This window comes from Coenobita brevimanus, chromosome 87 (genome assembly GCF_032717465.1).
Source record: "Coenobita brevimanus isolate Jiangsu-jjx chromosome 87, ASM3271746v2, whole genome shotgun sequence".
Taxonomy (NCBI): Eukaryota; Metazoa; Arthropoda; class Malacostraca; order Decapoda; family Coenobitidae; genus Coenobita; species Coenobita brevimanus.
In genome coordinates, this window is record NC_137040.1 from 724,788 (window position 1) to 749,737 (window position 24,950).

General features: G+C 40.8%; 1 protein-coding gene across 1 annotated transcript; it reads right to left on the reverse strand.

The window, feature by feature from the left end:
• Positions 1-364: 364 nt before the first annotated feature.
• Positions 365-24,741, reverse strand: LOC145410960 (serine/threonine-protein kinase PLK4-like). Its single transcript, XM_080281015.1, has 15 exons — positions 24,706-24,741; positions 20,674-20,769; positions 18,864-19,074; positions 16,929-17,127; positions 15,602-15,755; positions 11,909-12,222; positions 10,101-10,828; positions 9,316-9,647; positions 8,772-8,911; positions 8,132-8,247; positions 6,741-6,874; positions 6,063-6,296; positions 4,578-4,766; positions 2,163-2,404; positions 365-386 (listed from the first exon to the last, which is right to left on the reverse strand). Exons 1-15 carry the CDS (start codon positions 24,739-24,741, stop codon positions 365-367), a joined length of 3,147 nt encoding a protein of 1,048 aa, XP_080137141.1.
• Between the last annotated feature and the right edge of the window lie 209 nt (positions 24,742-24,950).

Below are 24,950 nucleotides of genomic sequence, written 5' to 3' on the forward strand. Positions count from 1 at the left end.
CTGTTGTGGTGACCCTGTCCTTAAATGTACAATACAGCCATAGATTTCTCCATTCAGGGAGAGCTGGTGATCCACAACAAATATTACAAACCTCATGGTTGACCTACTGTAGTACTTATCTGCTAATGCCATCATCCCCTGCTTAATAGTCATATGCAGCTTACATTTCAAAATGTTCAACACTATGCATGCAGTATGATGAATGTCAGCAACAAGTGCATTTTCTCTTGAGAATGAAAATGCTTTCACACCTTGCACATACCATTGGCAGGGCATATTGTATACAAATTCATATTTTTCATTTAAATCATGAATATGAGTAAGAAGAGCATTTTCTTATGGATACAGAAAAAGCTTTGATGTTTTACATCCTCACATGCAACTGGCTGCAATGATCAACATATAAATTAAGGTTATACTTTTCTTGGAAGCAATCTCTTTCCTCTGTGAAAGCATCCACAATGCTATACTATTTTTCCCTTAGCCTAACTTGGCTCGGATTTTCATTCTTTGCTGTTTAATTCACATAGCTCAGTGGCTGTCAAACACAATGCTCAAGCTGTGCGTTCTTTCCATAGCACTTCAAGACCTGTACTATGTTTTGTCAATGCTAGGCCACGTTAAAGTGAAAAGTGTATAGTTCCATGAAATCATACGCTATGTAATATGGAAGCCTCTAATTACTGATCTTGAAATACTTTGCCAATACCTCAAGCCTAGCAAACTTCAATCCTCTTCATGATTTATTGCATTCTAAATTATGCTTTCATTAGGCAAATTCTTTGGCATTCAAATTTAAGCTATGCTCTGTTACTTTCAGTAAACAACAGCAGAAGAGAAAAGAAGAGTACCGTCATCATCATCCTCACCCTTTTTTATCATCTAAAGATGGGGAGAGGTAGGATCCACAAAGGAGAGAAAGCAAAAATGTGGAAGAACTATCAAGAGTACACCCTGCAAAACACACCTGACAATTACTAGCACATAAAGAAAAAAATTAAGTGACAGCACCAGAAGTGAAAAAAATACAAACAGTATATCTAGTGAAATGAGCCAGATAAATTCAATAACAATAAAGTCATGCTGTTTTGTTTCACTAGAGTTGGTTTGTTTTCAACTGATGGAACTGGACCATTCCCACAATTTGAGTACTTAGTCATGGTTGCAAGAAATTTGATAAGCCTCATTTAAGGGGTAGGAATGAATAACTTCGGTATACCAAAAAGACACTTCAACCTGACTCCAACTCGCCATTAACTATCCTGAATGGCGGATCTTTGTCTGGCTAAAACAAATGTGTCATAGATATGGAAGCAGGATGACTGTCTAACTGATGCATCTTGGTGGTCAGCTGAAGCAAGAATGACATCCCACTCTCTCAGTGGCTCTGTACAATACCAATAACAGCCAGTCCCATATTCACCCTTTCAAAATGTAGGGGAATAAGACAAGATTACCACAGCACTGTACAGAGACAGACACAAGTACAATATCTTCCCAAAGTCTGACAACACATAGCGAAAAAAACTAACCATCTGAATCACGCACCAGAGTAGACACGATTTCACTGTACTTCGCCAGTTGTAAATTATCTTCGGATGGAACTGGGAAGATAGTTATTTCTTTGACTGTACATTTAACCACTTCAGGCCACAGACATCTTTTCTTGGTGGTTATTCTTGCAACTACCGCACAATTTTTACCTGTATTTTAGGACAGCAACCATATAACCAAACCATACGTGCTCCCTACGTGTCAACAAGTGGGTTGGTGGAGGGTTAGTGCCCCTTCCCATAAAACAAATAACTCAAAAGTCAAATGGCCACCCCTTATGGGATTGTGGCATCTGGCAACAGACATACAAACCCTAATAGTGAAGGGGTTAATAAAGACTGTATCTAACCCCTCCTATCTGAAAAATCTCCATCTAACTGAATAAAAATAATAATAATCTGGAGATAGCAAAAATAAACTGAAATTACATCATCTGAGCAAAGGGGTTAAGTGTAGATGCCCAGTGCACACCCTCAGTGGCATAAAAAACATTCTGGTGGGATTTCATCCCATAAATATATTGGGACTCTCATCATCAATGGGGTATCATCATTAGACCACCAAGCATTATCACATACCACAAAAACTGCTACTAATGAAACTACTACCTTGGCTTACTGGAATGAGATATTGCTGAGCCCTGATGTGACTGCTGCTGCTGCTGCTGAGAGAGATGCTGACCATACAGAATTACCTTATGCTTCACCTCCAAGGGTAAATTTTCACCCAAGTACAAAGTGGGTTCCTTGTCTTGGCTGGCACTGTATTTCAGCTGGCCACTAGGGGGATCTGTGCTGCTTACCCACAATCGGGATCCATCGCTGTAGACAACCTTAACATAGCTTGCATCCTGTGAAGATTTCAAGTGTTAGTGCTAAGGATGGTGTTACAAATGAAATTCTTAAAACTAAAATACCTGACCAGAACTACAGTAGGTACAGTTTTTCCTTACTTCAGCCTCTGGCTGTGCATTATGAATTTGGCCATATTTTCTATCTAACATCTGACAATTTTATTCGGTGCAGAAAGACACCCCACAGCAGAAAGGTCCCATCCGTCCATCCATCACCCAGTCCTAAGTTGCCCATGAGGAGTGGAGGAGCCCAGGGTTAGGCAAGTTGGTCCTGACATTTAAGATGAAAGTGACCAGCCTCACTCATCCCTGAGTCCCAAGTGTCTCAATTCATGTTATGGCCAATAATGAACTTTGTGTTTTATGAAAAGCCCCAAAACCATTCTCTTCTGACTTCAACACAATAATGAAGCTAAAACAACATTAACTGAAAAGAAGGAGTCAATTAACATAAAACTTTATAATGAAGAAACAATTGTAAATGAAACAACTACAGTGGAATCTCATATATCACATGTTTCTAAACAGCGAATTCATAGTAACGCAGCAACATCATCCAACAGTTTGCAATATCGATAATTTGCTACTGCAACCTCGAAAGTGCAGGCTTTCCAATGCATTTTTTTTTTTTAACATCTGTTATGCTATGTTCACACAAATGGTGGTTTCTTAATAGGTAAAGCTGTATAAAAATGAGATTTTCCTCTGTATCAGGTAGGCTAATTCTGAACCATATAAATATCTAGGATAAGTTACCAAACGATGCCAGATTGATTAACAACAACAACGTTCACGTATTTTGCCCGAGGTTTTTAACTTTGATGGAGTTTTGGTTGAATGTACAGACTGCTGTTCTTCTTGATATCCATAACTATGGCAAAATGGTTTCCATCGGGATATAATCTAGGCTTACCTCCCTGCGTGGATGTGGGCCAAATACAACTTGCCTAGCAAAGCCGATGACACTTACAGACCAACTTGATTTCTTCACCTTAATATCCCATACTTTCCTTCTTGGTGGATCACAAGGGAGTCAGAAAAATCACACAGAAGGTCTATCAGTGTTACTGCACCCAAATGCAGCACAATTAAACCATTAATAAGGGCAAAAAACACCAGTAAAAAAAACACAGCACCCCCCCACCCCCATTTTGCAGCTACCAACAGTTTGGTTTGCCAGCATTATAATTTGGCAATTATCACAGCGTTTACATATGTATAGATGAGGATTAAAACAGAAACCTTCAGCAGCTCATATTAACAAAATTTCAGCATTATTTTATTCATCAACCAATCATGTATCACAACAGGTGACGAGATGTATTTTTGTCTAAATCCGCAGTCAGCTGACTCAGCCAGCACCCGGGCTGTGAGGCACTTGCACCAAAATGCCACCATGTCAGCTGACCAATCAGCAAGTAGCTGAAGATACTGGCTGTCCAGTCTCTATATGGTCTCAGTTACTAAACCAGCCATATTCAAGCATTGCACTTACTCAAGCCAATTGCAGCATTTCCCTCCCACACCAAGTATAAGGGGCACGGGTGCAAAAGCCCTGCCGCCTGGCTCTTGCTCATGCATTGTCTCCTCTCTGTTGGCATGTGGTTCTGGTGTGGTTTACGAGAGGTCCCCCCCCCCCCCATGTCTCCTCCACCTGCCCAGTTTTACCACGGCCGATCGTAACTCTCCTAACCTGAAACTTCTTCAAGGAAGGGAAAGAAGAAGCCAACGTTAAGTTACACCCAGAAGGTAGTTTTAATAAGTAGGAACCCCTCCCCACTCTCCAGTCCATTCAAGCAATGTCGTCAGTCATAGTCAGGTAAGAATCTTACTGTTCATTTCCATTAAATGCTTTACTAATTTCTTTTCCACATTGTTACAGTTTGCTGGTGACCAGTCTGCTGTCGGTCTGGGGGTAAGGGGGGCAACTTTTCCAAAATAACAGACCCATAAGTAGTTTTTCCCATAAGATTAGTTATTTCTAAATTGCGAAATTCTCAAATCGCGGCATGTCCCCAGTCTCATAAGACCGGGATTTAGGCGAATCCACTGTATAATCTGACTAATCCTGGCCATCAACTGAGCTGAAAGGAATTAGGACTCTTTTCCATGTTAACAGTATATGCACTTCAGTTCACTACATCGCAAACACAAGTCCACAATTTCTTACCATACTTATGTTCTTAATGGTGATGGGGTCTGGGGGTTTCTTGGAGGGTGGCAGAGGCGGAGTTATCCTGGGAAGTGAGGCATTGGGGGGCTGGTGGGGTGTAAGCGGGAGGCGCACCAGGGGAGGAGGGCTGGTTTTGTGAAGGCCCGTGACCAGGACGCTTGCCATAGACTCCTCACACCATCCAAGCTGATTGGAGGAAATGAAGACAGAAAGTAACCCCTTCTGTCCAATGATCACTGTCACCATTATCATCAACCTTGAAGCCTTGCTCCCTCCATGGCTGTGACAGAAACACCTCCATGCGACTGTATCTTCACTCAACTCTCTCTCTCCCTCTCTCAAACATTCCTTATCCTCTTCCTTCTCTTCACCAATATACTGCTCTACTCTCTTCTTCCAAACAAGGTCTGCCTCTACCAACACTACCCTCAATTACACTTTCATAATCCAATAATGCTCTGGGTAATTTTCATTTTTTCCTTGCTATCTTCAGACTACTTTACTCAGATTTTTTTGGATGAGGAGGAAATGGACAACGTGAGTACATTTAAGTACTTCGGTAGTGTGATGAGTAATGATGGAAGTTTGGAGGGTGAAGTGCCTGAAAGGGTACAGCATGGAAGAAAGGTTGCTGGTTCCTTGAAAGCAGTGATAAGAAACAGGGAAGTGAGCATGGAAGTGAAAAAGTTACTATATGACAGTACTGTGATACCAGCTCTAATGTAGGGAAGTGAAGCTTGGATGTTGTTGGAGGGACACAAGTCAAGAGTGAGAGCTGTGGAAATGAGTTATTTCAAAGAAGCATGTGCAGTCACAAGGAGAGACAGAATAACAAATGAGGATGTGAAAAAGTGTTGTGATTTGGATGTGGATGTGACAGGAAGCGTTAGGAGAAACACAATGAGATGGTTTGACCATGTGAAGAGGGTGGAGAGTGTATGTGAGTGAGGTGGAGGGGGAGAGGGGGATGGGGAGGCCAAGGATGAAATGGAGAGATGGAGTGGAGAGGTATATGAGAGAAGGGTGTGTGAGTTGGGAGCAGGGCAGTGAAATGGCCGGGGACAGGGCAATGTGGAGGCGATTTGTTTGTGGCCACCCCGTATAGGATTGAGGTGTCTGGCAATAGATAGATAGAGACAGGATTTTTTTTTTTTTTTTTAAGAGGTTAAATACAGCCTTCATAACTGTCTATCCTCCTCCTTTTGGGGGTGAGGGAGGGAGATGAGAAATTTTTATATAAGAAATCAGCTTCACCCTGCAGTTAGATTCTATTGGTACCACCTCATGAAAACATCCCTCTTTAACACTGGCAGACATAACAAAAAGGAAAATATATTCTTTACCTGAAGAGAATACGATTAACAACATCCTTGTCCTTCTAAAGTCGCTAAATAAAACAGGTGGCAGCAGAAAAAAAAAAAAAAAAAAAAAAAAAATCCTCTGACTGAAAGAATTAGGAGAATTGTCCTTATCCTCCTATACCTGTGACATGATGTTTCTGGGAGATCTGAATGAGGAGGCCGAAGAAGTGGGTGACACATTCTCCTTATCCTGGCAGGGTTTTCTGGCTTGGATTGTGGCTGAGGTGGGGGTTAACAGGGCAGTCGTGCTGGCAGAGGGTGGCTTACTGCCCAACACTGCCGGGAAACATGCCACACCAATTTTGATGCAGGCTTCAGAGAGAACTTGATCTAGATGAAGGCAATGGCTGTAGGCCTGGCGGAATAAAACGTTTCAGAGTGGAGTCCTAGTTAACCAGCTCGATAGTTTGATGCCCTCTTCATTTTCATCTTGTCATGCCTACACTATCTTAGCTTAGTACGGTCCCACAGCAGTGAATGGGTCAAAGGGACCAGTAATATTTTATTCTGAGCTATTTATATCCTTTTAGTATAAACACTGACTAGGCTTCCTAGAACTTCCTCCTTAACTATTTACAGTAATTTGCAAATTATCCAATAATAATTTATGCTCAGCTATTTATATCCTTTTAATATCAAAACACACCGCATAACCAGCACAAAAGACAATATTTATAAGCCATAAGTTGAAAATACCATAACTGATATGGAACATTTTGGGGGGAACCTCCTTAACCAACAAACATACTGATCTATGGTTCATATGTGTACCTTACAAAAATTTTAATCAAGGTCTGACCTGTGTGAAGTGTGTGTAGCAGGGGCGTAGATCAGTGGGGACATGTGCAGGGTCGGTGTTAAGAGTCAGGGTGTAGGTAGAGCCCGTTGTCTTCTTCACATCAACTTTAATCCCACTTTTTGTCATCTTTGCTCCTGCCAGCCACGACAAAGAATGAGTACAGTTGTTGTTATTGTGGCCCCAGAGAACAAAGAATGCACACAATTGTTTTTGTTGTGACCCCAGGCTCATTTGGATGTGAAGCAAGTGGACTGCAGGCTGAAGTACCACTTCTCCTGAAGTCCACTATCTTCCTTTTGAGAGAGAGGGATGGAATTTAGAGATGCTTGCATAAATGGTCAGTGGTGCCACCCAGTTATATCACATACGTCTCTCCAGGACCAATGGGTACAGTAACAGAATATCTAACAATAAGGTAGGAGTAAAAGTTCCCTAACCTCTGCAGTCCAATGACATTTTGTTCACTATGTATTTTTTTTCTCTATCCACTCCTATGCAACCTTGGAACGATGCTTTAAACTGAAGTAGTTTGATAAAGCCTTCCTTTGCTGAATCACTACAAGAAATATCTAAAAAGGGGAGTAAAATCATCAGGAAATCTCTATCTATCCATATACCCAGGTTGCTTCCCCCAAAAGAAAGGGAGGTAGCCGAGACAGGACAACACATCCCCAATTTACTCATCCACACAAACACATTCATTCGCATCTTAGCCCCAAGGGGAGAAGGGACAGAGCCTCATCGCACCACATCGAAAGAGGGTCAACTGCACAGTGCAGGAAATAGCAAAAAAATATCAGTAATAGTGTGAGACAGATGCAGTTGAATAGCATGTACAATATTATGCTGAAAGTGTTAATATAGCCTTCACAATTTTTAGACCTGTTCCACACCAATAAACCAAATATCAACTACTTTCAAATTTCATCCCTGCAGAGGAATATATTTTTTATTTTTCTTGTTTTCTTGCACCACACCCTCCTGCGTATTTTCTCACTAATTTAATTACCATACCATATCACCTGGATGCGCTGGGCCACCTTCTACCTTGAAATGCACTTATTTAAATCCTTTACTATCTACTGTCAGATGTCTTAATCCTAGAAGGCATGGGCACAAACTAATCGCCTCTATGTCACCCATTACACTGCCATCAGTTGCCCTCTCCAACTCATACCCATTTCTCAAATATATCTCTTCATGCCATCTCTCCATCTCATCCTTGGTCTCCTCCTCTCCTCCCCTTCTCCACTGAACTAATATACACTCTCCTAATCAGCTGTTCCTTCTCCATTCTCTCCACATGGCCAAATAATTTCAAGGTACAGTAGCCTTTTCATCTCCAAGATATATCTACATATTTACAGAACTAAACACAGAAATAGCCTCACCCTGGTAGAACACGGCCACAAAGTCTGGATCAGGGGTGTTTTCCATTAGGTAGAACTTGGCCTGGTCGGTATAGTAGGTGATCTTGGTGGTGCGGGACTTGACCAGCTTCACAAATCTGTGTGCAAACAAAGATTATTATGGTCTAAGGACAGATGCAGGATTTCACTGAATTTACTTTATCTATCTATCTATCTGCCTGTCTGCTTATCTATCTGTCTTGTATTTTGCAGTTAAGTAGACTTTTTGAACTGGAGGTGTTAGAGAGACCGGTAGTTTTCATCAATCTCCTCAGTAAGAAAGACAATAACAGTAACAGCCATGATCTCTCTCAGTCTACATAGCATCATCTTCAAGTGGCAAGAATAAACCAGCAAAATACTGAACAGCATGGTCTGTAGATAATGCTCACCTTCTGCTCCACTGCAAGATTTTTCATGTGTTGCAGAGACAACCGTCTACAGTATATTATCAATGCCTAATCTGCATCATTTATTACCTACTCACAACGCCTCATCTACACTCACACCAGCAGGCTGAACCATTCCCAGAATACACAGGATACTGGCAGGTGAGTTTATAGTGGTATACTATTTACAGACCACGCTGTACATCACTTAAGTCTTTATCCTAGTCCCTTACCTAGCAGCATCCTTGTACTTCTTCCAGTATTTGTGAGGTAGACTGTCGTAGGAAAAGTGAAGACAGTCCTTTTCTGGTCGTGGTGGTGGTGCATCCCCTGGCTCACAACCAGAACCACCATTTGGGCGATATATGAAGATCTGAATAAAAAGATGGCCCATTATACACACGGTACAGTTCATCCTCATTTTACCTTAACCTGGCCCACATTTTCATCCTACTGCAGAGTCTTTCATGCACCTCACTGACTGAACAAGACAATGCTACAGCTCTATACCTTGCCATAGCACTTCTTCGTGACTAGCATAATTTGTGTTCATGTACAGTATTGTTACAACTCAGCACTGGAGATGGAGAGATGACAATTTCAGGCCAAGTTAAACTAACACAACCTTTCCATAACATTCTTCATGATTAGCATCATATTTTAGTGTTAATATATTGTCACAATATAGCACTGAAGATGGAAAGATGGCAATTTTAGGCCATGTTAAACTGAAAAGCGTATACCAAATGAAACGGTGGTGTGTGGTAGTTTTCTTACCTTGAGTCCATCGGGTGAGATCCAACACACATCCTCCACCACTGTCCTCTGCTGCCCCCCTCCACTCCTTAGCTGTTCCAAGCACACCTCCCCACCCTCAAGAATATTCAGCAGGTACCTCTTTGTCCGGTACCTCACCTTCCTCAGCCGACGAGAGGAGAGAGGTGACACCTGATGGCTCAAAGCTCCTTGCCTACCTAAAGAATGTGGCATTTGTTTGGTTGGAGTTCTGGGTGCTCTGTGAGACTGCTGAGGGACAATATTCTCCTCTGTAGGTGGTACTTGGTGATGAACAGGGGGAATATCATCCAGAATGTTCTCCTCCTTTTCGTCTTTTACACAAGAGTTAAGGGACCGAGGGATATCATGGAGAATGTTTTCTGGCCTCTTATCATTTACACAAGAATTAACAGACCGAGAGATATCATGCAGAATGTTCCCTTGCTTACCATCTTTAGAATTATGAGATCTACTTGACAGCTGACACGAACCTCCTGAGGTCTGTTTGTGATGTCCTAAAAAGCAAAGATTGTCTAGGCTGGCTCCACAGTGCCTTCTTTCACTGCCACTATGTCTACACTCATCACTAGGCACATTTGGCCTCTCTTCTTCTCTTCTGCTACACCAAGATCTATGGTGCTGGGAACTGTGACAGCATGAATAAGCTCTGTGTCTTTCTGTATACCCCTCCCTCCTCTCTTCCTGGTGACTCTTCAAACTTCTGTGTCCTTCTCTAAACCCCTCCCTGTTCCCTAGGTGATAATTCTCCAAAGACCTGCTCCTACGTCGATGGCTAGATCTGTCCATGGAGCCATCTGGTTGAGAATGGGAAGCAACCTTCTCTGTGTTCTCAAATTTCTCCATTGAGTAGTTACCATGAGAGTTGTCACAAGACTCAACATACTTTCTGGGTGTTTCTTCTATTCTTTCCCTACTCCTATCCTCCTTCTGGTGGTTAGGAATTCTTCTTCTCTCAAATGAATGGCTCCTGTGTTCTCTGTGTCTCACAAATGGTGTTTCCTTTGCTCCAGTACAGTGTCCACTAAATTCTTGTTCATGATCAACACGGTCTGAGTACTCCATAGTGTCCCTCGATCTTGAACCATGAGCCGGGGTAGATGCATGGAGCTCCTGACAGCCATATCTTTTAATGGTGTCATACCCAGCTTCAGCTCCAACTCTACAACCACTGTGAGAGGAGCAAGAGGAGGAACACGAAGAGGTGGCCCTTACATTTGACCCTAGTTCTTGCTGCTGATACTGTTGTCTATGGTGTTCCTGTACTGTGTCCATCTTCTGCTGCTGGTGCAGCCATTGTACCTCAGATTCCTCTTTCTCCTGTTGAATTTTTTGTCTTCGCCTCTCCTCTGACACGTCCCTCTCCCTCTTGCTGAAGCGAGGGAGGGAGGGGACAGTGACAGCAAAGTCCCCTTCCTTTCGAGATGGCAATGGGGTGAATTTCCTCTTCAGTGTGTCAATGACCCCAAAATGAGGAGGAGGTAGTTCCCTTGGACTGGAAAAAAGTAAACTTGTAAAAAAAAAATCTATCTATATACTGTATGTATACTGTATATACATTATCTATCTATCTATCATCTACCTATATATAATTTAGTGGTAGGTGGTGGCGACCATCATCCACTCACTAGATGTAGTGCTGCCTACTTCTTCCTTAGCCTTTATCATTCTTTTTCTGTGCCTGTCCTCCTCTTTTCCTATTTCTCCCATCTTTCCTGTCACTTCTTATTGCTTTTCTTTCCTTTACAGGTGGCTTTACACTGAGTGACAAGCCAAATGGTTTCCTGTAAGCCAAGAAACCATTTACAACGCTGAATGGTAACCATATAACCAAACCATACGTGCTCCCTACGTGTCAACAAGTGGGTTGGTGGAGGGTTAGTGCCCCTCCCCATAAAACAAATAACTCAAAGTCAAATGGCCACCCCTTACGGGATTATGGCATCTGGCAATAATAGATAGAAATATTTACATGACACCTGGATTTATAATAGCAAAGTTCATTCAAATAATTTTCTATAATGATCAAAGATTATCTATCCACAAACAAAAAGTTGGAAAACAATTCCATAATGTTACAAATTAAACTGTTAAACATTTTAAGCATAAATTTTCAATGCATCATATCTTTAACGACCTGGACACCTACTGAGATCAATAAATAACCAATTGATTGGTATTAATGCAAAGAAAAAAATCCGGAAATTTAAGTAAGTCCTCATTACAAGTCAGTGATGAGTTCCAAAATATCACAAAAGGTTCTGCAATTTATAGGACATAAGTGGGTTGGTGGAGTGTTGGTGCCCCTCCCTGTAAAACAACTAACTCAGTGTTAAATGACCACCCTTTGCGGGATTATGGTGTCTGGCAATAGATAGATAGATAGATGTAGCAATGGAAGTGCAACATGCAATTCATCTGTAAATTACAGTGGACTTAGCAGCAAAAATTAATGCCAAAAGGATGATGTACGGTATAACAAGGACTTTCTAACCTAAGAACTATGACAAGGATCACTCGGTACACATTCTAAAATCCATGACAAAACTCAATCTGCCACATGAACCAAACTAACCTGGACTTCATCCTTACAGGTGGGGAGGGTGGATGTCTGAGAAAAGGCTCATTACGGACACTGGCCTGTCCTTTGCCCTGCCGCTCATCCATCTCAGACCCAGCCTCTGAGATGACTGAGAGAGAGGTCTTGTGGTGGTACATTGTGGCCTGTGTGGTCATGGTGTAAAGGCCACTGTCTGACAGTTCTGCTATTCTCTGGCCGGTCATGAAGGGATGGTGGGACACGTCAACAAGTCTGATGCGATTCTTGGGGTCTTTCTGAAGGCATGCGGCTATCAAAGACCGAGCCTCAGCTGATACATAGCTTGGTACCTGCATGGATTTGTCATTATCATCAACATCCTGACATGTTACCCTACCAAACAAAGGGCTGAGGTAGGACTGAGATGATAACGATAAGGTACAAAGATGAGAGAACTATGAAAGGTATTGCCAGTGAAGCAGTCCAGAAAACAAGATGGGGTCCTATAAACATGCAAAAGAAAGCATGAATGAGGGAGAACATGATCACTATATAAAAAAAAAAAAAAAAAAAAAAAAAAAAAAGCAGAATAAATATATTGTGGAATTATCAAGACATGCAGTAATAAAGGCATATACCAATAAAACTTTATGACGATGCCCTAAATACTCTCACAACAAAAGCCATGTTAACATCTTCACTCCAATGATGACATCTTTTCTGTTTTACAGTATTTTTTCTACCTCTTGACTTTTATCTATCTCGGGCAAGAACTAGAGGAGCCAGACACAGCCTTAACCCCAGATAAGTAACCTCCCCTTTTTTTTTATATTGTACCTCATTACAGTCATTAGGTAACCCGGGGTCTCACATACCCCAAGGGGGGGGAGGGGGGGAATACTTACGTTTGATTTACTGGAATGTGCTCTGATACACAAATAATTCAAGCCATTTTCTTTCACTGAGACCCTCCGAAAAATTGAAGTTTAAATGAAAAGATATATTTTATTTTTTTGGAAAAAAAAAAAAAAAAAAAAAAAATTACTGGAATGTGCTCTGATACACAAAAAATTCAAGCATTGTCTTTCACTGAGGTCCCCCCCAAAATTAATGTTTAAATGAAAAAATATATATTTTAAAAATTTTTGAAAAATGAAGTGCAGAATGTTATATATGCTAATTTTAACCTTAACCCTAGCAAAACTGAAAGTTAATATCTTAAATTTTTGGATCATTGGCTGTAGACTAATGTTGGGACCTCCCGTAAACAAAAGGTGAAACACAGCAAATGAAAATTAACAGCACAAGGAATGACATATGAGGTAACACGTCAGGCTGAGCTGGGCACTTCTGCAATTACTTCCACAAACCGCAAAGTCCGCAATTGCGGAAGTGTGAGTTCATTTGTGGACTTAAGTTTGTGATAACTTTTACGTGAATTTGCGGTTTTGCATTCACAGAAGTACTTCTGCAAATACAAACCTGCTGGCACACCAGCCTGACCTCTGAGAACTTTGAGCAGTTTGTTTTTATGATGGGCAACATTGACCTGTTCAAGATGGAGTTGACTTAGTTGCTGAAGGAGTCTGACTGTGACTAAGGACTGAGGATTGAGCAGGTTAGAGTCGAGGAATAGAGGTGGACTGGTATGTCAACTTGTCAAATGTGAGCTGTGAACTGTAATAATTTAATTCATTTATCTACAATAGTGAATGATTTACCCCTGTTTTGCAGTATAAACAGTCTAATATACTAATGTAAAAATAATGCAAATACTACAGAACCCCATAACTGCCAAACTCATAATTAACGACTTCACTAATTAGCGAGTTCTTCCTAAAAACAATACTCGCAAATATACATAAAATAAACTGGAGGAATATGAATTGAACTGGTAAGGTCTTTCTGCTGAAAGTTATACATACATTTAGCACTCATTCTTTGGTTCGTTTATGTGTGTAAGAGAGAGTATTGATGTAAACAATAATGCATTCCACTAACCCCTTACTAACGTCTGGCACTGAAAAACCCTTTACAGTACTAGTGTCAGTGACGTCAAGTTAGCTATAAAAAACTGTGAACAATTATGGGAAGGGAATGAATGCCACTGGTATGTTTACAGGACCCTAGGCTACTATCCCATGCAGTCAGGGAGTCACTCAATCTCAGATGTTTTTCCCTGTATGGCACATGCATCGTAATTTTATTAATTCTTCTGCAGATCACAGCAAATCAAAGGATAGGTTTAGGAAGCTAAAAAACACATTGCTAGATGCACCAGACAATTCTCTTCATATCTGTATGAAAAATATTTGACTTTAGAACCCTTCAAAAATCGTTCTGGGCCTGGCCAGGAGTGCAAGCAAATTTCTGAACCCACGACCACTGAGAGGTTAAGCCATTAATCCATATCTACAACTGTTTGTTTCTGAAGTAATGGAAAAAAACTTAATCTACGTACTCAAAGGTGGATTTCATTTCCCAATTTCCCAACTGCAGGTTAGCTTAGGTTTGGTTAAATTATTAGGTACAGTTAAATTAGGTTAAGTTAAACACTTAGGACAGTTCCTTCTGCCATTACACTGACGAATCAAACAAGAGTTGGCACAGCCGAAGGGCTAAAAACAATGGGGAAACAGAATTAACAAGAAATGTTTAATTATGGATAATGCATTACAGTATCAGGTTCATAGGCTACGCAATTACTGTACCGGTAAACGTCATTTTCAGGAAGGCATCAAGAATGAGTGAATTTCAAGAACTAGCAATACAGCTTGGAACGTAACCCTCACTAATTTAGGGGGTTACAGTATATAATTTAGTTATATTATAAATATCTATCTATCTATCTATCTATTGCCAGACGCCTCAATCCCGTTTGGGGTGGCCACAAACAAATCGCCTCCAAGTCGCCCTGTCCCCCGCCATTTCACTGCCCTGCTCCCAACTCACACCCCCCTCTCTCATATACCTCTCCACCCCATCCCTCCATCTCATCCTCGGCCTCCCCCTCCCTCTTCCCCCCTCCACCTCACTCACATACACTCTCTTCGTCAGTCTTTCACCCTCCATCCTCTCCACATGGCCAAACCACCTCAGTGTGTTCCTCATAACGCTTCCTATGACATCCACATCCACACCAAAATGCTCCTTTATATCCTCATTCATCAGCCTGTCTCTCCATGTCTGACAGATCCCACAGGCTCTACAAAGCAAAATCAGAGCCAGTTCCAGGAACGACCCCAGCATCCCCATGAAGGACTTCACTAGTTAGGAGGGTGAACAGAAAGACAGATCCCTTGGCCTTAAGGTCATACACTGTATATAAAAAAATTAATTTTGGGGACCTGAGGTTTTTAAGACCCCAGGTTACCTATTTAGGGTTAATGAATCCCTTCACAACTAATGTGCTGTCCTAAGTTATACAAAATTTGCTATACTGCATCTGTTCGCATCTGACAAAGAACTCAAACCTCATTTCAGTTTAGCTGATGGCCAAGTGTTGTCACACAGGGGGGTATATCTGACTGGTAACCAAGAGGACTAATTCCTACCTCATAACTACAGGTAGAATTCCATTCATCCTAAACTTAGTACATGAATTGTGTGAGTGGCCTAGTTCTGTCTGAAGAAAACAAACTGCCTATTCTGTAATATTAGGAATTCTGTAATCATATAAAAATTACATTGCTGGGCTGAAGAAGTTAAAGCAAAGAAACTCCCTCTCACCTGATAATCAGCACTGACGACCTTGGTGAGAATAGACTCCTTGACTCCGTGTGAATCGAAGGGAGGGTGGCCAACCAGCATAACATACAGCATGCACCCCAGACTCCACACGTCACTCTCAAGGCCATGAGGGTTGCGCGTCACTACCTCAGGGCTGGGTAAAGCATTCATCATCATCATCATCATCACCATCACCATCACCATCATCATCATCATCACCATCCAAACCTCTTTTCCCAACTAAGGATGACTGCTGGTAGTCTACTGTTTTAAGGAACTCCATACAGCTGGGACTACTGTACAAGAATTTACTTCCAGGGAGTAGTTAGGGGTTAATGCCAATCAGGAAAGTGAGGTTGGTCACCTTTACCTTAAATATCAGGAGTGAGTAACCCAGACCTACACTCCTATGCTCCTGACTGGGCAGTGTTGGATGATGGATGAATGGACATACCCTGTACTTATACAAGCTATGTCTCTACCAAAATCATATACGCAATGGACAAGGGAATAATGCGGCATATTTTGCAAGTCAATTCATGAAGGCCAGGGCACTGCAATGCCTGCTTAGCTAACTAGAATACAAATATTAATCTTTTAGTAAAAATTATGACCATATGCAAAAAATTTAAACTACAAAGATGTAGAAAGGCTTGTAATTTTGGAGGATGCTGTGAGATTACACTCAGGATTCCAGGAGCTTGAATGGCGTGGAAGAGAGAGTGAGTGCGTGAGAGTGCATGTGTGTGTGAGTGTGTGTGAATGTGTGTGTGTGGGGGTATTTCACTGGGTATGGTTTTGATTAGATCTCCCATTATCTTTTTTTTTTTTTAACCTGCTTTCTGGATCCTGCCTCACCTCACCTGTGGGGAAAAAAAAAAAAAAAAAAAATATATATGATCTTATTGTCACTATTTCCATGGCCACTGGAAGGATCATAATTTATAGGGGAATATGTACTTTTCATCTTTCACTAAAAATTACAACCATATGCTTGACCAAGTATCAAGTATAAGTTAATACCCATTCTGTAGAGTTAAAAAAATAAAAAGTGAGCTGAACCCTTGTCAGCTGCTTCTCTGAACATATTTCACCTAACTGTTTTCATCTTTTGTTAATTTCTTATCTTCATAAAAAGAAACAAAAATCAGCTATACTCCAAGTCATTACTGTTATTGTTGTGGCCCAAGGCTCATCTGAATGGAAATCCAATAGACTGCAAGCCAAAGCTACCGATCACTTGCAGTTCATCATCCTTTTATCTGGGGACCGGGAGTGGGCTGGAGATATTTGTTTGAATCCATTACCACAATTAGCTACAGCTCACCTGATGTAGTTTGGTGTTCCGCACATGGTGGTGTGGCGGTCATCGGGTCGGAGAAGCCGCGTGGCCAGGCCAAAGTCTGCTATCTTGAGGCGGCCAGAGTCATCCAGGAGTATGTTGGAGAGGGTGAGATCTCGATGAATGATGGACTTGGAGTGAAGATACAGCATACCATCCACAATCTGGCTGAGGTACTCTCGTGCTGATGGAAGACCAGTGGAAGAGATTTTTACTGGACAGTACTACATACAGTATCCATCCATCATCCAATCCTATGTCACCCCATGAGGAGTGTAGGAACCCAGGGCTAGGCAAGTTGGTCCTGACATGTGATACTACATACAGTACTGTACGGATAAAGCAGTGAAACATTAGACAAGTTGTGTGTAAAAGTGGAACTTTTGAATTAATAAGCAGAGGGATTGTACATGTGAAAGAAGCAATGCAGTACTATAATACAGTACTGTACTATAATACATAAATCATCAAAACATGAAAATGGTAGTACTAACAGGCAGTTCCATTTTACCCCTTTGGGGGCCCAAGAGGACCCAGGAAGTGGGAGGGTCCAAGGACAGGCTACCAAAGTCCATATAAATGAATTAGAATACCCATCCATCCATCCAGCATCCAATCTTATGTTGCCCTCTGAGGAACATAGGAACTTGGAGCTAGGCAAGTTGGTCCTGACATTTAAGGCAATAGTGACCAGCTTCACTCATCCGAGTGGCATTACATGAGCAATAAACCCCAACCACCCCTTGGATATAAACCTACACAGGCTCAATCCAACTGGAGCACCTTAATTACAAACTAAATCACCAGGCAACATACCCAGCATTTTTACAAATGGAAAGGTTCCAGTCATCCATTGCACTCAAACTGTGGCGTATTAATGTGGCTTTCTCTGAACTGGGCTCAACCTATGTACAGTACTACAGGAGCAAGATTAAAACTTATTAGTGAAGACAGGTTGAACCATGGTCATATGGAAAGTGTTTGGCATCAAGCACTAACTGTATATATAACAGAGCCAAGTTGTGTTTGTATGTTTGTCCTTCAATCATGTTCAAACCAAGGGCCAAAGACCCCCAGACTCATACATATTTTGAATCAGGGTGAACCAAGGATGGTTTTAGGGAGGTCAAAATTCAGATCTGGGTCATCTGAGGTCTCAAGTACAGTGTTCGCCTTTTTGGCCTGGGCAACGCCGGGAACGCCTGCAGCCCAATTTTTGGCATGGACACTCACATGACCTCCAGTTTGGGCACAGGCTATGTGAGGTTGACCTCCAAGGTCATCTGAGGTCACCGTTTGGAGGTCATTTCAGGTCACCAGTAATAAACGCTCAAACAACTGGACCCAGCAGCCAAATTTTTGGCATAGAGACTCGTACAACCTCCAGTTACAACATAGCCAATGTGAGGTTGACCTCCAAGGTCATTTGAGGTCACCAATTGGAGGTCATTTGAGGTCACCAGTAATAGTAACCAAGTGCACAGAAATACTATGTTAGTCTGCGAAAGCAGAAACAGCAAGTTCCTGGACCTCTTATAATCCCTCATCAAAAGAATACAAGGTACATGGTCTTTCTAGAGTAGAAAGAAAGATTGAACTAGAACAAACAGGACTAAAGTGCTTGTCATTTTGGCCTGGCAATGCTGGGTACTCCTGCTAGTATAGTTATATAATATATACCACTATGCAAAATGGGAAAGGTAATACTGTACTGAGTACACAAATGGAAACTGGCATTAATGATTACTTTTCATCACTGAATAGGTGGGGTGGTATAATTTTCTCACTGAAATCCTCCAAACTGTCAGTATCTTGTGTGGAAGAAAGAGCAGTAATCCAGGATGAAACAGTGTACCAAACTGTATGTAGTTACAGTATTAAAGAACAGTACATCATCATGGCCCCAAATATTGCATATACCTTCATCCTCACTGAGCACAGTGCCTCTGTTTCTGAGTGCTTTCTGCAGCTCCCCATTAAGGCACAGCTCCAGCACAAGATAGACATACTCTTGGTCTTCAAGAAAGGTGTAGAGACGCAAGATAGAGGGATGATTCAGTTGGGCGTGGATTTCAACCTCTTGCCGCACACGCTCTATCAGACCACGTGCTTGGATCTGCCGTTTGTCAATCTGCAAGTACAAAAAAATCATTCATCATAATCATCATTCCCAACACCTTACTTCCTCCTGGGAACCCTCACATATGGATGGCCATGGTAGAACTGCCTCCAGCTACTATGTCCTCACTTAAGCTCTTTCACTTTCTCAAACACTTCTCTTCCTCTTCCTTCTTCCACACCAGTAAACTGCTCCACTCTCTTCATGCATACCAAATAAAGTCTGCCTCTTCTAATATTACCTTCAGTCTCACTGCCTCCATGTATTCCTTTTCATCTACTCAGTAATTCCAAATCTCACTCTTACTAGCTTTTCTACTATCCCAAAACACACAAATTTCTTATATTTACAACATCTAATATGCTTATGCTTGCAACTACACTCAACTGGAATATATCACGTGTTAGTTAGTCATGCTTTTCTAATTCATGGTAATTTTCAGCCAAACTGTGACTGCTTTGTACATCACGGAAACCAATTTGATAGCCACAGTCATTGTCCCAAGTGACCCATTTCCAAGTTTTCCAGGTTGTGGCATCATTTATGCTAGTCACGGTCGGAAGCCAATTATACTCAAACATGCCAAGCCAATCACAATGCTTCCCACTCATGCTAAGCAGCAAGCGGGCACATAGTCCACCCTGTTGTCCCTGCTACTACCACACTCGTCTCGTGCTGAGATGCTGTAGTGTGCCTCAAGCCTCGGAACCCCTCTCCTTCCCCTGCCCACTTATGAATTGTTATCAGTCGGAGTCAGGTGAGAACCTTACAATACTGTTCATTCCCATTAAATACATGAATCACATACCAGTACTGTTTTGAAACGGTGTTAGTGTTCACTGCTGACGAGTCGGGTGTAAGTATGGTGGTAGGAAGCAACTTTGCTGAGAGGTTAGACTCATAAGTAATTTCCCCCAGAAGTTGTTATTTATAATTTGAAGAATTTTTAAGTCATCAAAGGTATTAAGACTAAAATAACTGCCAATTACCTATGCTGACTATATTCTGAAAAGGGTCATTTTTATAGCCTGTATCCTAGAAATTTTAGGAAGGAACATGAAAATGGAAGTACAGTAATTATTTTTCACAATGAAAACATTCAGTAACTAGAGATACCGGTACTATTCAAACCAAGTGTGTCCTCTGGACTTCTTATGTGACTGAAAATATGTTATTATATCATCTCAAAAGACACAACACACGTTTAACATGTAATGTTTGGTGATGCCCTGGGAGCATTACAACAGGTTTTTAGGTCATTATATAGTTAAATCATGGCTGTGAGAGCATCTCTGTTGATACAAAAGTTATTTAAAAGGTAAAAAGACTGGCTCTGTCAGATACGATATGTGAAGCTACAAAAAGTGGTGAATGTTTTTGGCGTATCCGATAGAGCCAGGATTCTGGGGCTTGAATGATGAGTGCATGGAAGCGTGGCCCATTGATTTGGGCAATTTTGGGCTGTCTGGACATTGCTACTCCTCATCCTGCCCTTGGGTGGGAAAGGAGGTCTGGATGATGATGATGATGAAAAAGGAGAATAAGGTGAAATATGCTAAATAAATTGTTAAAGCCTACAAAACTGGCAAAATATGAATCCTGGAGTCTGACCTTCTTGATGGCTACAGGGTGGCCAGTGTCGCGATGCTGGGCAAGGTACACAGTGGCAAACCCTCCACACCCCAGCTGTTCACCTACATTATACTCCTGAAAGTGGAAGGACACAAGAGTAAGACATGTGGAAATGAGTCATATGAAAGGAGCCTGTGGAATTATATGAAAAGACACACAAACTGGAAAGTTCAGGAGCAGCTGTGGTGTTGCTTTGGGTGTGCTGAAAAGTGTTTGAAGTACAGTACCCTGTGATGCTTTAGCAATGTGGAGAACAAAGACTCTGAGACTCACAAAGAAAGTGTGAGTGATGTGGGGAGGTAGAAGGGGAGGGGGGAGATTGACGATGAGGTGATACATGAATGAACGTGGTGTGAGATGGAAGGGGGGGGGACGATGGTGGATAACATGGTGCCTCAAAGGCAACTCATTTGTGGCCACTCCCTCCTGGCTCAATGCATCCAGGTAGGTAGAAAATGGATTTTCCTGTAAACAACAAACTCACTGTCATTTTCCTGATTGTTTTTTCCCACCCAAACAGAAATGAGGCAGGGTTAAAAAAAAAAAAAACAACAATGAGAGAGAAAGCATAAAAAAGGAAGAAAAAAAATTATGCTCAGTACAATGGCTTGTCATAAACTGTAAAACTACAGTTCAGGGAAATCAACTAACTTGCCCATGTGAAAAGAAAAAAGAAAAATCTTAAGATTCTCCATTTGATTTTTAGACATACCAGCTCAATCCTGTATCATCATTAAACATATATACTGTACCTGTTTCATTCTCTCAGGATTTATCTTGGAAAGAACATATTATCTCTCTTGTAAAATCTGATTCCAAGAGACTGGGTGTGCTAAGCCTTCTTTACCCCTGCACAGTTGTTGAATTTATAAACAGGTTTTATTCGCTCCTGTGTAAAGTACAACTTTCATGTGTAAGTAGGCTCCCCACATACAGCTCCTGTCAACAAGGTGGAGCCAAAGGCCTTTCATCTGATTTACTCTCCTCCTCTTTCTGGTTTCCTTCAACCTCTGCCTCTTTGTCACACTGTTGTATCTTCATATCTTCTCAATTGCTACTTCAGTCATCACTGCTCCTCTGAACTGTCTGCTTGCATCCCTCCACCACTAAGGCAGGCATGTAGCATCCATCTAGCAACAAAACTCTCATCCCTTTCCTGTCCAACTCTCTAATGTAAGCAGTAACCGTTACTCCCAGTCCTTCATGTACACAACAGGTAAACTCTGGAACATTCCTTTATGTGCACAACAGGTAAACTCTGGAACTGTCTCCCTCTGTCTATATTTCCTACTGCCTATGATCTCCAGTGTTTCAAACACAGTGTGTCCAAGCATCTCGAAATACAGTAAATGGATCTTGAATTTGGATCTCTGTTATTTTTGTTTTTACTTGGAGGGAGCAATTTGCAGGCTCCTGGCCTTTGGTTCTTTCTTCCTTAAAAAAAAAAAAAAAAAAAAAAAAAAAAAATGATAATGCATATGTATATGAACTTTTTGATCAATATGCCTCATAGAGTTTTTACAGGTTCACCGATTTTCAGCAGGCCGAAAAATCACATTCAGAGGGGTATATATTTCAGTCATCAAAAGACCACGAACTGGGGTATCAGCTGGAAAAGGGAATGATGATATAAGGGCTTACAAATTTCCAGGTTAATATATACTGTACTTAAGAATAACTAGCACCAATTAAGAAGAGAAAACAAAATTCAGTTATAACTACCTGCAGTCATCTCCACATTCTATAATGAAGCCACAGTTTACAGTTACTGGTAATCATAAACAGCCATCCAGCAATACCAGCACTCTTTAAATCAGGTGCCATACTTCTTCGCTTAGTATATTTAGTACCACTTCAAGACTATTTCATTTATCTAAAGAAAGGCTACTTGTACCGAATGGGTAAATGATGGCTGCATCTAACTCCTCCAGTCTGAAATGTCTCTCCTAACCTAGGTAAAAGCATCTGAGGGTAGCAAAAATGAGGTAAAAAATATGTCACTGTAATGGGACAACAGTGAAATCTAAAAGAGCTCCTATTCCTATAATACAATACTGCATCTTTTCCTTTATACAATATTAGCTAATCATTAAAGTACAGCAGTATGATTAATAGTTGTGTACATGCATAATAACGACATTATTAATCTAAAAACTTGATCAATATTACAAATCAAGCCTGGTGGAACCTAACCTAACAGTGAACAAAGCAGTTTTCTGTCCTAACCTTGGCATCATATTACTGATGCAGAATCTGGGTGTCATATTTTATTCTTACTTTTCTAGGTTACAATTACACTTAGGTTAGTTTAATGGAGATTGAACCACATCACAGAAGCTAGTACGGTACAGCCAGAAGTCTTTACTAACCTCTTCACAACTAAAGATCTACCCTAAGTTGAATAAAGATAACAATAAGTAGCACTGCAATGAGGTACCAAATCAGTGATCATTTTCCAAATTGGAACTGAATCCGCACTTTTAACAGGAAGATGTTATAAACTTTTTTTCACCATACTGGTTCATACACACCTAATTATCTGAATTCCTGTCACAAAATTGTGCTTAATTTAACTACTGTATTAATAAAAATCAGGATTCAGAGTGAAAACATGCTGAAGTTAACAGGTATTTCCCCTTTCGAATGCCAACACTCCTTGACAGACTTCTATTTTGCATAAATTTGGATTTACATTGCAAATAAATGTATCTGCATGTTAAGTCAATGTTTATAAAAACTAAAAGGCTGCCAAGGCAAGCTGTTGAGCTAAAGGCAAAACACTTCCGCTAACTTCAGCATGTTGCACTGACTCTTGATTTTTTATAACATTAAAAACAAAATTTTTACCAAATTTCAGATAATTAGGTGTGTATGAACATACAGTATATGGTGATAAAATTATATTTTCCTTCTAAATGTGCCAACTCGATAAATGACCGCCAATTCCTTATTTTGTCACATCCCATTAAGTACTAAGGATACTGTGGAAAATCATATCATCAGATTGAATGGGTTATTATTCTGATCCCAAAACAATTCTATTCAGCTTAAGTTAGAATAAGTATTATGAACTGGAAGGTTTACACACAGCCTTCATTAACCCTTTTATCACCAGAAGCTCTTTTCTGCTGAACAATGTCATCACCTAGGAGCAGCAAGATTAAACTACAAATCATCATCATACTGCAAAGGTAAAAACTGAAGGAGAAATGGGGCTGTTCATCTAAATTGCTTAAAATCAACAAAACTACAATCCTTAAACACAAAAACAGCAAATGTACCCATTACTTGAAGCAGCAGAAAGACGTCACATTTCATATTCCTCCAATTTGTTTTCTGTATTTTTCTGACTCTTCTGGGTGGTATATTACCTTTTCCTGCCGGAAAAATTTTCCCCATATTATCATCAAGTTCATTAAGCCATACCTACTATTGTTTATTTCCGGCATAATGGAAGAAACTTACTCAACGTACTCAAAGGTGAATTTCGTTTCCCAAGTTCCCAAATGAAGCTTTGGTTAGGTTAGGTTAGGTTATTAGGTACAGTTAAGCTAGATTAGGTTAGGTTAAGTTAAAACACTTAGGTAAGGACAGTCCCTTCTGCCATTACACTGATGAATCAAACAAGAGTTGTCACATAGGAACAGCTAAAAACAACAGGGAAACAGATTTAACAAAAAATTTTTATTCACCATCCCAGAAATAAAAAAATATAACACTAGAAGGAAGAACTGATTTCGTAAAGTGCTTCTGCTCCTCAAGGTAAAGAGTATGCTTACCCACAAAACCATATCAGTTTACTTGATGCAGCTACCCCAAAGAATTAGCCTCATTCAACAACAAACCTAGATAACTGAAAATTAAATGTCATAATACTCTTGGGCTACGCCCTCTACATGGCCTTTTAACTGAGCACAAATATGCCAATCTTACTTGCCTTAACTCTTCTGACCCCATGCTCAACGAAAGTACATATTATGGTTGAAAATTACTATCCCTGCATTGCCGTACCTTTATGGAACCTCCATATTCTCCCTTTCTGCTCATTCTTCTTCACCTGTTGCATGTTATTGACTAATTTCCTCATGCATGTCACTAACCACCGCCATGTTTGTGTTTTCATACTTCCCACCTGCCATGAACACTCGATTATGATTGGTTCAGGACACTCACAATCCTCCAATGAAAACCCGCCTTATTTTCAAAGTTCTTTACGCTGATTGGTTGTAGTATCTCCTTCCTGGCGAGGTGGGCCA